Genomic DNA, 11,830 nt, shown 5'->3' on the forward strand with positions numbered 1-11,830 from the left:
CGCCGTGCGCCAGGGGACCGCGGGGGTTTGCCGAAAACGGAGTATAAGGGGGCTAGATCTCCATCCCGCCGAGTACTTCTGACGGGAGGAAGGCGCCGCTCCTGGTGCCGCTCCGAGGAGAGCCGGTGACCCGGGCAGGGACGGGCGTAGCGCTACTCCGTAGCGGGACACGGGACAGGGATTCTGGGGACGGCGCTGGGGCACCCCCTGCGCCCCGAACAGCGTCCAGGCCTCGGGCCGAGCCTCTGCCCGAGCCTCTGCCCGGTGCTGCGTGCGGGGCACCAACCTGTTAGCAGCATCTCGAGAGCATCCTTCTGTCTCCATGGTGTGGCGCAGACCTGCCTGCAGCTATCGGCGATGGATGGCAGTTATGGCAGGGGTAAATCTGGCAGGCACGCAGGGCATGATCCCCAGCAGCAGCAGCAGCTCGGCTACGTACGTCTTGGCAACCTGTGTGTTTAGAGGCTGGCCTCTGGTGGGGTCTCTGGGACTCTTAGTGCTTTGGAGTGCTGCGATCCAGGAGGGCAGAGGAGAGGGGCAAGGGAATGTATTTTCCACCTTTCACTGCCATATCCATCTCCCTCGGCACTGTCGGACTTTGGTGTTGTATCACTTCTTTTACTGACAGAGGTTACTCATTTCAAGTCTGCAAATCAGCATTTCAGAAAACATGTTAACTTTTGTTTTGTTAGTCTTGCTGCTGTAGCAGTATCCACGAAACAGAATGTTATGACACAGATAGAAAGTTAGCACCCGCCTCGCATCTGTTAAGGCAGGTACTGTGCTTAGGGGTCTGATATCCCGAGACAGGTCGTTGGGTCTTTTGCTTGCCTGGTGCCAACCTGGGGTGCAAAAGCAAGAGTGAAAGTCTTGGTACGATCAGAAAGTTTAGGAAGTCGCTTGGGAGATGCAGGAGCCCATTTGCATCCAGATCTGGGAGCGAGCTCCTCTTCCCTCTGTAGACGGACACTTTCTTAGCAAATGCCTAGCAAAAGTGCTAGAGACAGGAAAGAGCTCTGTAAAGCGTGGTGGGTTCTTCAGTGGAAGGGGGAGGTAACTGACATCATGCTCACAAGAGGGCCCCGATAGTGAAGACTGAATCCCGGTCTTGAACTGAAAATCCCAAGGAAGTAGTGAAGAGAACAGAGCCCCAAGTGTGATGTGCTGTCAGAAATGCACACTGCCAAGCAGCATGGCCACTATGTCCTGAAACACCAAAGGACTTTCGAGAAGTTTCCCATTTCATACTGCACCAGAGAGAGGTGTCTTCAGTCTAGAGGTCAGAGGCTCTTGACTCATCAAAATCCAAAACGAGATTGGATGTCATCTTTCCAACAGGAGATGGAAAGGGGAGGTGTTTCTCATAAGTATCCAAAACATGGAAGAGTCCGGATGACTAAAGCAACGGCAGGTTGTCTTTCAATCTGAGAGCATATGCCTTCTCTTTCAATCTTGTCTTTCAATCTGAGAGCATATGCCTTCTATGAAATGGTGAGATTTTCTTGGTTGGCAGAAAGCTGAGCTTTCTCAGGAGTTTGTCTGAACCAGCTGTTGCTTTGAATGAAGTCCAGGGAAAGTTGGGAAACAGCTCTTCTCACATCTGATGTGCAGTTAATGCTGGGTGTCATTAGCCTTGGAGTATTCTATGAAGTCCAGGAAGATTCAGCCTCCCACTGCTACTCAGCGCTGATGTTGAATGAAAGGAGCACGACAGGACTGTGAGGAACACATCAACAAATGTCAGCTGCACAGGTGGAGGGCAAAGTGCCCTATGGATGATGTGGACTCGGAAAAAAGATCTTGAAGCTGCAGTGGTGTGAACTTGCTAGGGTTGGAAAGAGGATATGAGAATTCCTGGGTCAACCACATCAGATGGCGTGAAGGACTTCTGTAATGTTCATAAGGGTATCTGGTCCTTGTGTGTGACTTAAAGGAGATCACCCCCTCAGTGTCTGAGCTGGAAACCTGCTTGATCCTGCCCAGGAAAAGCACAGCAGACCTCCTTTGGTAGCCTGCTCAGGCATGTGAAAAGCAGAATTTCTGGTGGTGGCTGGGAGGGTAGTTATGCCAGGTAATGTCTACTCAAATACAGGCAAGCAGTTGGGTGAGAGATGTTTTACTGTAGAAGGATGAAGTGGTTACTATGCTAATGAAGAACGTAACAGCTTTCCTCCTAAATTTAGAAGGGCTTGAAGCAGACAAGCTCAGTGTATCTAGCAGTTGCATGTAATGAGTTCACGAAGGTAGGTTATGGGGTTGCCAGGCCACTGTTACGGTTCCGGTGTCTCTGGGACTCTGTCGATGCTCGTGTGAGTGGCTGAACATAAGAGCCAGAGGCAGCTTCTAAATCAGTGGTGCTCTCCCCACCTCCAGCATGGTGAACCTTGTGGCACTTGAGAAGGAGCTCTTCTCACCGCTATTACAAAGATGGCTCTTGCACTAATACAGAAAGTGAACTGTAAATTACGTGCAGAATGGTGGCAGCCCGGGAGCCAACCGTGCCATCTTCTCGTTGCTCCCTGCCCTTTGGCAGTCCCCTCCTTCAGCTGGGAATGTTTTGACACTTCAAAAAATGTGAGCATGGGGTCCATGCACACACTGCCCCTTAAAAAGCACAGTCACAAGGGGCTTTAACGAGGCTGCTGAATTTCCTAGTGCGGGTGGTCCCTTGGGCAGGTAGTTACAGAAGACCCAAGACTCTCTTGGGCAGCAGTGGGGATACATCTGGTAGGTGTGACCTACTTGGCATTAGGCTTAAGCACATGTGCTTTCCGAGACTCATTACTTGTTTGGGTAAAGCAAGTGAAAAAAATAGAACAATAAATTTTGCTTTGGGAGGGAGATAAAGAAGGATGAAGCAAAGTCCATGGCCACGTCAACTCTGTCAGATCAGAATAGTCGAGAAGAGGCTGAACCTTCTTAGCCCTTTTTCTGTGATGAAGATGATGACAGTCAACCTTGCGGAGGTCCCACACAGCCTGTTGGCTTTAAGGGTGATGTGAGTAATGGAGGGAGGCAAGGAGGGAAGAGAGGGAAGTAATCTGTTTTGCACCAGTGAAGATGCAAATATCCTGGTTTTCTGTCCCGCGTTTCTTCCATGCAGGAAATGGAGCCAGTATGACGGCTAGGTCACACGTTGTGCTTCTCATGTCCAGGCACAACATGGTAGCCTTGCACAGCTGGGGACCCTAAAGATCTTGGGAAACATCTAATGGTGAGGAGGGCCAGGTGATGACCACCAAATGCTAGTGCCATCATCATTTCCGTAAGGATGTGAAAATCCAGGGGAGAGAAAATACAAGAGAGAGAGGAAGAACATCCTTAACTTCGCACACCAGAAACTGAGAGTGCTGGTTCTGACCTGGCCTGGAGCTGGGACATAGCTCCCAAGAGATCTCCAGATCTGCAGATTTGACTCTCAGCAAAACTACTCGCCCGCTCTCTAATGCTGGGTGACTCTCACTTGGAAAATTTCCTGTGCACGTGAGAGCTGCTTTCTGCACGGGGAAGGGCAGTGCTTCCTGTTTTTCTACAACATTGCTCCTTCCTCCCTCCTCTGGTTTCTCAGGCAGGCTGGCAGTCACTATTGCGTCTGGGTAAAGTCTCTCCTTTGTTTGCTCTACTGTTTCACCAGACTGACTTTCTTAAATTTTTTTTTTATCTCTGCGTTTGTTCTCTGACTGCCACGTCGCCTGTACATTCATAGGGCAAGGTGGTGTGAGGAGCTGCCAGGAGCGCAGGTGTGGGTTGCTTGTGACAGATCCCAGGAAAAAAAAAATAGCTGTGTGATATGCAAGTTGGTTTTGTGGTTACACGTAGGGTAAGGATCTGTTTCAAGGCATCTTTTCCTTACTTACTGCTGCAGAACAGACATTGTTTGGGCCATGTCCGCTTCAACACCTCTGTAGTGGATATTATACCTGACGGTAGTGTTTGTGACTAAACTGAACAAGAAGTCAAACGTTTCCTTTGCTCGATGGTGCTCTTGCGTATTGATCTTTTAATCTATAGGTAATGACCAATAAGGTCATTATATAGGTAATGACCAATAAGTGATTCTCTGCGATGCAAGACTTAAAAGCGGATCCATTCTTAACCACAATTTTGTGGTTAAGAGGCAACAGTCTTAAGAGTTGACATCCTCACTCTTTAAAGGAAGGGTCTTGTGCCTTTAAAAAGAAAGCCAAACACACACAGAAAACACCAAACAACAAAAGCCAACATCTATATATAATATGCAAAACCTACAGGGGACCGCGCAGGCTGACATGATGTCACTGGCTTTCTCTGCCAGCCTTTCACAGGCCTCAAAGGCGAAGACGCTTTACAGCAGAGCTCTGTGGTTTCACGTGTGATTGCACAGAGCTGTGCTCGGGGTCGCGAGGCTGCTGCCGCTCCCCAGCCAGCCCGGCTCTGCGGGAGAGGTCTGCTTATGGACTAGAAGTGGTTAGTTGGATGCAAAACCTCTCCTGTTGCCATGCTTAACGCTGTTGGTTTTTTGAAGTCCTTGCCAGGCAGGGTTGGGGGAGGTCTGCTGAATACAGTATCTATGTGAGAAGAAAAATAGCCTATTTAAATGTCAGTAGCTAAGCCCAATTCCTGTGCGAGAGTGCATGCATATGCTTGTGCAGTATGAGTAATGACACAACAGACAGGCTTCAGAAATGAGGCCTCATATTTAAATATCTCTAAAAGTCTCAGCTGCGTGCAAGGCCCTTCCAAATGTACACTGTCCATGCAAGCACAGCTGGGATGCTTACCCCAAAGGGCGGTGGAAGGACCGTACCAGTAGAAAGCATCTTCACGGTGCATCTGCCATTGCATTGTACTGAAGAATGTTTGTTTGCTTAGTTGTTAAAATGAAGTTGCATTACTTCAAATGCTGTTGCTATGGGCAGGCTGACCAAGAACAGGAACTCAATGGGCAAACCTGGAGCACGTCTCGGTGCAGACGGAGTGTCCAGATGAGTGGGTTAGGCTCTGAAGTGCTGGCATGGGAAAGCCTGAGAAGTCACCCTTTCTGTCCATGGTAAACTTGCCAGCGGCAGGGCAGGACTTCATCAGCTTTAGGGACTTTTTATGACTTCTCTGATATAATTTGTTCCAGGATCAGGCTCCTCAGGTGGCCTTTTCCACTGAACAACTGCATGCTTTCTGGCTGGGTTGGCAGGTGACAGATGTTTGCTAATCTTGATCTAGCTTGTAATTTATGTGCTTTTTAGTTTGGTTATTCTAGCATGCACAAACATGTTGCAGTACTTGGATCACCTCAGCCTCCATATAAAGCTTCAAGCTAACTCCTCCTATCTTAAACTAAACATGAGAGATTCCAGGGAGAAGTAGTGATGACTGGGATGCTGGCTCAGGGGTTCCTGTTTGACCAGCCCTGCCAAGTGTAGTCAAAAGAGGATATTGATGGTGGTAGGAGCTATCATGGAAACTCATCCTAAAGAGCAGCAGTCTATACTTTGGGTTCTTTCTATATTGGATACTCACGCAGACAGCCTGAATGGAACAGCGTTAATACCATAACTCATCTACTGTCAGGTAAAACCGTAGCTGCTCTGTGATTAAGCATATAAAGGACAAATCCACAAAATAGCACTAGCTTCAGAAACAGCTCCAGAAGTTTTGCAATATCTGGGTGTTGTGCTGCAACAAGTAACGTTTGCAAGAGATGCGTGGAGTATAGTATGTCAGCTACTGTCTGTGACGATTTAGGAGTTCAGGAGTTGCGTTAGTGCATGGTTACTGGCATCCCAGTGATGTAAAAGCAACAACTTGCTGTTGCTGGTGTTTGCCCTTTAGAAGTGAGTACGGTGTTCAAGTTTGCCCAAATAAATTTGCTTCTCTGCAGGCAACATGGTGGAGTGGTGTTTACCCCAAGATATTGATTTGGAAGGCGTGGAATTCAAATCCATGGCAAGTGGGTCCCACAAAATCCAGTCAGATTTCATGTGAGTATGTCTGAGCTATATTACTTCTTCTTTCTCTTAGCTGCACACCTACACCACCATCCCTTAATTCAGAACATAGAAGAAAAATACCATCTATGAAGTTAAGTTCCTGCATAAACGTGCTGCTAAACTGTATCTAGCTGAGCCAAAGATACTCTTCAGATACTCTCAACACCGTATCAAGTACCAGCTAGCTGTGTGGGATCTGCCGTACGACAGCTTTGGCTGTGGAAGCCACCTGGTGAATGGGGCAGGCCAGCTTCTCAGTAGTGTGCAAATTTTAATGCATATTGGGCAAATCGTAGTGCACTGCCACTACTGGGACTGTCAGCAGAGGCCTAAGGTGAAGGGGAAAGAATGGCAGAACTGAAATGGGAACGATTTTGCAGGAAGTGGACTTTGAAAAAGGTTCTTAATTCTGCCAGTGCTTTTGGATCCTTTAAATGTTGTGATAAACAGTCCTTGCTCACTTTCTTCTTTGCTAGCTCCTTCCTTCAGTGGAAAGACATAAGCTAGGAATTTTCTCCATTCCCATCCTTTTACTAACCCAGTGTTGCAATGCAGCAATGTTTTGCAATGAGTTGCAGTGTCACAATTCCTTTTGGTCAGGAATAACAGTTACTTTCTCAAAGGCATGTGAATTTACCCTGGCACTCAGCTAGAGTATGCTTCAATGTGTTGGCACCCAAAATACGACTAGGTAGCTACACTATACTCACATCTTCATGCACTGCAGGCTCTTCTTCCTTGGAAGAAGGGCACTGCGTTGACTGGGTCCTGCATCTTCTGTTGGTCTTCCTTCCAAGTTCTTTCCTTACTTGCGTTCCTTACCAGCCTGTGACATGGCTGGTAGGGGCTTTAGTGGGAACTCCTGGGAACTCCTGCCTAAAATGTCCTGTCTTGTTCCTGAGAAGGCTAGGACACCCGAGGCCTGCCCTCAGCCCTTCAGATAGCAGGGTGGGATTTTGGGGGGTTCCTTAGAGAAGGAACTGCATTCCCAAATCAGTATTTTTAGTGGTCAGTTATGTTTCTTTCTTCCCCTTCCCTCTTTTTAACACTAATCCTTCTGTCAAACGTTTGTCCCCAGTTATTTCCGGAAAGGGCTCTGTTTTGGCCTGGCCTGCTTTGCCAACATGCCTGTGGAGAGTGAGTTAGAGCGTGGTGCCCGCATGAAGTCCGTGGGGATTCTCTCCCCTTCCTACACCCTGCTGTATAGGTACATGCACTTTCTGGAGAACCAGGTCAGGTAAGTTCCCTTGGGAATGGGACTGGCCACTCCTTGCCTGGGAGAGGTAACGTTGCCTCAATGGAGAGCGGTTTTAGGCGTGAGGGAGAATTTGGCTACAATGCTGAGCTATGATTTCCTTGAATGACTACTTCTCCAGAAAGAGTTACAAGTTCACAACAGGAAGGAAACAAGGAACTGATTAGCAGCAGTCTGTTCATTGCCAACAGGCTAGTCAGATGCTATCCAAACCCTCCTTATTTTGTGGGGACAAAAGTGTCAAGGGAAGAGTCGAGAGGACAAGAAGTTCCCCTTTTCTCCATCTGAAAACCACTTTACTAAGGGCTCACAAAAGGCTTCTAAACCTACGATGGTAATCCTGGCTAGGTGTGGGCTTCAGCTGTGTTGAGTGGACCTGGCAGGGAAAATGGTGATGGTAGAAGGGAAAGCTGTTCCTACCTGAGCATATTTAAGACAGGATCAGTCCTATGCGTACATCAGCTCGCTGTCTGCTTCAGTCCTGCCCATGTTCTCTGGCTGCACTGAAAGCTGGTGTTACTCCTGACGCTTCAGCTGCCCTCCTGGATAAGTCTGTGCAACTGAGGCACCCAGGGCTCCTTTGCTAGCTGGCAAAGCAGATGCTGGCTGTGGGCAAGGCACTAAATAAGTCTGGAGACACTACAGATCTCCCATTTTTTCCTTTCTTTTCCAGACACCAGCTGGAGATGCCAGGGCACTACTCCCATCTAGAGGCATTCTATGATGACAAGAAAGGAGTTCTCCCTGATAGCAAGGGCACCCCGACCTCTCAGCAACCTGTCCACTGGCTGCCGTCCATCCACAGATACATGTACCCAGAGATGAAGGTGAGACAGGTGCTCTGAGGCTTGCAGGAATGTGCAGTGTGCTGCTGCTCCTCGCTGGTGTCTCATACTTCTTTACATAAGCAGTCACTCCAGCGCTTTGTAGGCTGCTTTAGGTAGGATTTTGTTACTTGGGCTGTTACAAGCTGCAGTTCTCTGTCACTGCTGTGTGCTGGTCTTGCTCCCACATTTAGACTTAGCATCTGTGCATGTGTCCCTGTGTCACCTCTGAGCTGTTTTCTTCCCTTTCCTTCCACCTGCAGATCACACACCCTGCTGGCTGTATGTCTCAGTTCATCAAATTCTTCGGTGAGCAGATCCTTGTCCTCTGGAAGTTTGCCCTGCTGCGCAAGCGCATACTGATATTTTCACCGCCCCCAGTTGGAGTTGTCTGCTATAGAGGTATGTTTCCAGGGACACCGCAGAGCTCTGATCTAGTAGGCTGAAGCACTGCAGGAATGCCTGTGGGTACTGAGGGGACAGACATCATGCAGGTCTTCAAAATCCATTGCAACCATTCCTTGTGAAGACACCATTCAGCCTGCATTTACCCATTTCCTACAAAGCGCTTTTCTTCAGGCCTTTCGGGTAAGGATGTACCTGGCACTGTCAAATACAGTTCCTGTCAACACAGGAAAATAAGAGTGCTGAATGAATTTGTGGAATCTAGAACATGGGATTCCTATGGGAGAACTGATTATTTCCTATCCAAAACAGGATGTCCTCACTTGAGAAGTTCTGGTGTTCAGGGGCATTTCAAAGCTCTAACCATTGTTTTCATAGAAGCCTGTGGGAGAACTGGGTAAGCGGGGCTCAGAATGCCCTTGAGGGAATACTGAAAGCGTCTCAGGATGTACTTCTCTTGTCCGCAGTGTATTGCTGCTGTTGCCTTGCCAATGTTTCTCTGCCTGGTCTTGGAGGAACTGTCCCAGAGTCCAAGCCATTCTTCTATGTGAATGTGGCAGACATAGAAATGCTGGAGACAGAAGTATCATATGTGGCCTGTAAGTACGATGGATTAGGCGTGACGTTTTTAACTTCAGGCTGCAAAATGTCTTGAGACACCAGACTGCGGAATAAAATTTGATGAGAAATAGGATGTGCATGGAATGACTAACTACGAAAGAAGGAGAGAACAGTTGGTCTGCTGGGAAAGCAACATGCTGCTCTGAAAATCTTCTCTGATTTTGACAGGTACAACAGAAAAGATCTTTGAGGAGAAACGGGATCTCTATGATGTCTATGTGGACAACCAGAATGTGAAGACACATCATGAGCATCTGCAACCACTCCTGAAAATTAACAATGCTGACAAGGAGAAGTACCGACGGCTCAATGACCAGAGGTAATAATAGACATCTGGGTGGTCCTGGTCCTGATAGGAGAGCAGTGCAGTGTGGGATAAAGAGGACACCGCTCCTTTGTACTTTCCTTGTTGTCTTAATATTTTCAAAGTTTCCCACTGCTTCAGCTCATCTCTTTGAGATTCTGGTTCCACTGTAGCTGACTGGTATGAGAGCCCCTGGGCGCTCTGCACACATACGATTACTCTGCCGGTGAGCTGATGGAGCGGATAGAAGGCAGGAAGAGAAGCAGAGGTGGTAACTCACCATTGGTTCACCACTGATCAGTAGTAGAACTGAAAACATAGCCTGATTTCTAGTCCAGTGCCTTATAAAGACTACCCTGTTGCCTCAGACATCGGGGCAACGGTGTTAGTCTGATTGGTCTCCAAGAAATGGATGTGAAGTTTTTTGTTGTAATCCTTGTCTTCTCATAATGCTTTGAGGTTCACTGTAGGTATGCGCATTTAATCTCTCTCCCTTCTCTCAGGCAGATGTTAATGTATTCTCAAGAAGTGGGTGAAGATTGTAGCTCCTGTGAAGAGGACCTTTTCATCTTGTGAGTGGCTACCTCTAATACTTAGTTGGTCACTGTTAGGTTTAGGAAACCTCTCTCACTGATTTCATGTTGCACTGGTTTGGCATATTATGAAACATCATAGTTAATGTAATTCCATAGTCAGCTCTCTCCCTCTAAGGATCCAAGAACCAAACTGGTTCTTCCTCTTCAGATCATCTTCCTTTCGAGTAGCCACATGCAGCCATATTAGTCTCCACTGGAGTCTCTTAAGTGCTAGGAGGGAGAAGGGAATTTTAAAAACACAATTAGAAATGCAAGAATCCCCTCCCATTTTTGAAAACATAAGCACCATAGGACTTTTCATGCCAGAACATTTGGCTCAGGAAAGGACAATGTCTGTGGGAAGCAGGCACTGTACCATGCTGAGGGAGGTACAGTGTGGAGATAAGACCTGCATGTGAAGGATTGGCCCATTGATGTGGCTAGCTTTGTACTTGGCAAACAGAGGAACCAGAACTGGGTGTAGAGTATGAGGTATGGAATTAGATGAAAACCACACCTCTACCACCTTCACTGCCTGCTGCTGTTGTTCACAGTCTGCAGCAGGTGAGAAGTAACAGGGTGAAACTGTGTGAAGGGCTGTCAGGGCAAAGCTCTGATTGTTGAGCTGCACAGATGTAGTCAGAGCTCTTTCTGAACAGCCTTGCATGTTCCTAGGAAAGTACTAGGTAAGAAGTAGCTCTCACTGCTGTGTTCTGTGCCAGTAATGGAGAATTTATTTACTCAGTGGCTTACTAGATGGATGACGACACTGTTTCCTCCTTTGCATTATGGGAGTTCTAGGTCTGATGTACCCACTTGGTTACCACAAAGTACACATTAGCTGATAATGCGGCTTGCTTCTGAAGAGTGAAATGCCTACCATAAATCAGCCAGACAGAAGCACCACTGTAAATGAAAAGTTACTGCTTTATCTTTGTTTATTCTGGGTCATCCGTAGGGTGGATGGAAAACTACTACAGCGTCACCCAAGAAGGTGGGATCTATGATTAAAGGGGGTTAAATGCAGTTCTGGGGCTCTGCTGCCTGTTTGGCAAATATGCTATCTTTTGGGGGGTCCAATGCCATCATCTTAGCTGACTTTATCCTATAGGTTTTTCATGGAGCAGAACAACCGCATATTTCAGACGCTGATGGAGGTGTCGGCCAGCCAGGACAAGACACTGACAGCTGACCACGCACGAGGCATGGGCCTGGATCCCCAAGGGGATCGAAGTTTCCTTATGGACCTGCTGGAAGTGTATGGCATTGATGTTATGCTAGTCATTGACAACCCCTGCTGCACTTAAACCAAGGGCAAGAGAGATGGGGAGCAAAGATCACTTTTTAAAGACTACCAGACACTGCTTAGGAGTATCACTGGAACTCACCACAGCCACTGGACGGATCTCATTTTATTTAATAACGTTATATGGAGAGTATTTATAATTTTAAAACAAAATGTGATTTTATTTTCTCCCTCTCAACTTCCCAATGACTACCTGCTCCAGGTTTTTTTTTTGGTTGGTTGGTTTTGCCTCTCTTTCTCTTTCATTTGTGGTGGTTTTGTTTTGCTTAGATAGGACCAGTGGCACCTTTGCATCGATCCTCACTGTTGCCGGTGATAGCTAGGTTTTGGCCTAGCCTGGATACCTGAGGGCTGAAGGCTTCAGGAAAAGCACTTTGTCTGATGGGGACCAATGTGAAATGCTGTAGCTGAGCTCTCAAGACTTGACTGGAAAACCCTCCTATCATCCCCCTCTTCCACTTGGGGACTGAAGAGAGCTTCAGCACAGGCTGTTAGTGGCCCAGTCTCATAAAACATCTCCTGTTCTACCATGTTTACTGGTGGGGACAGTTAAACCAATAATAAAAAATAGGAC

At 47.4% G+C, this 11,830-nt stretch overlaps 1 protein-coding gene across 1 annotated transcript; it reads left to right on the plus strand.

Moving 5' to 3' along the window:
- The first annotated feature begins 5,686 nt into the window (after positions 1-5,686).
- On the plus strand, positions 5,687-11,257 carry KIAA1147 (KIAA1147 ortholog). Its single transcript, XM_009288349.1, has 8 exons — positions 5,687-5,957; positions 7,045-7,203; positions 7,895-8,048; positions 8,309-8,447; positions 8,918-9,049; positions 9,240-9,390; positions 9,879-9,947; positions 11,062-11,257. Exons 1-8 carry the CDS (start codon positions 5,863-5,865, stop codon positions 11,255-11,257), a joined length of 1,095 nt encoding a protein of 364 aa, XP_009286624.1. The 5' UTR covers positions 5,687-5,862.
- Positions 11,258-11,830: the final 573 nt, after the last annotated feature.

This window comes from Aptenodytes forsteri, unplaced genomic scaffold (assembly GCF_000699145.1).
Source record: "Aptenodytes forsteri isolate BGI_AS27 unplaced genomic scaffold, ASM69914v1 Scaffold56, whole genome shotgun sequence".
In the NCBI taxonomy this organism is placed as follows: Eukaryota; Metazoa; Chordata; class Aves; order Sphenisciformes; family Spheniscidae; genus Aptenodytes; species Aptenodytes forsteri.

Bases quoted from the DNA above. Each gene is read 5' to 3' on its own strand.
- KIAA1147 (XM_009288349.1), top strand. From the start codon at position 5,863: ATGGTGGAGTGGTGTTTACCCCAAGATATTGATTTGGAAGGCGTGGAA. The intron at 8,448-8,917 runs GTATGTTTCCAG...TCTTGTCCGCAG, and splicing joins TGGAGTTGTCTGCTATAGAG to TGTATTGCTGCTGTTGCCTT. The intron at 9,948-11,061 runs GTGAGTGGCTAC...TTTATCCTATAG, and splicing joins GAAGAGGACCTTTTCATCTT to GTTTTTCATGGAGCAGAACA.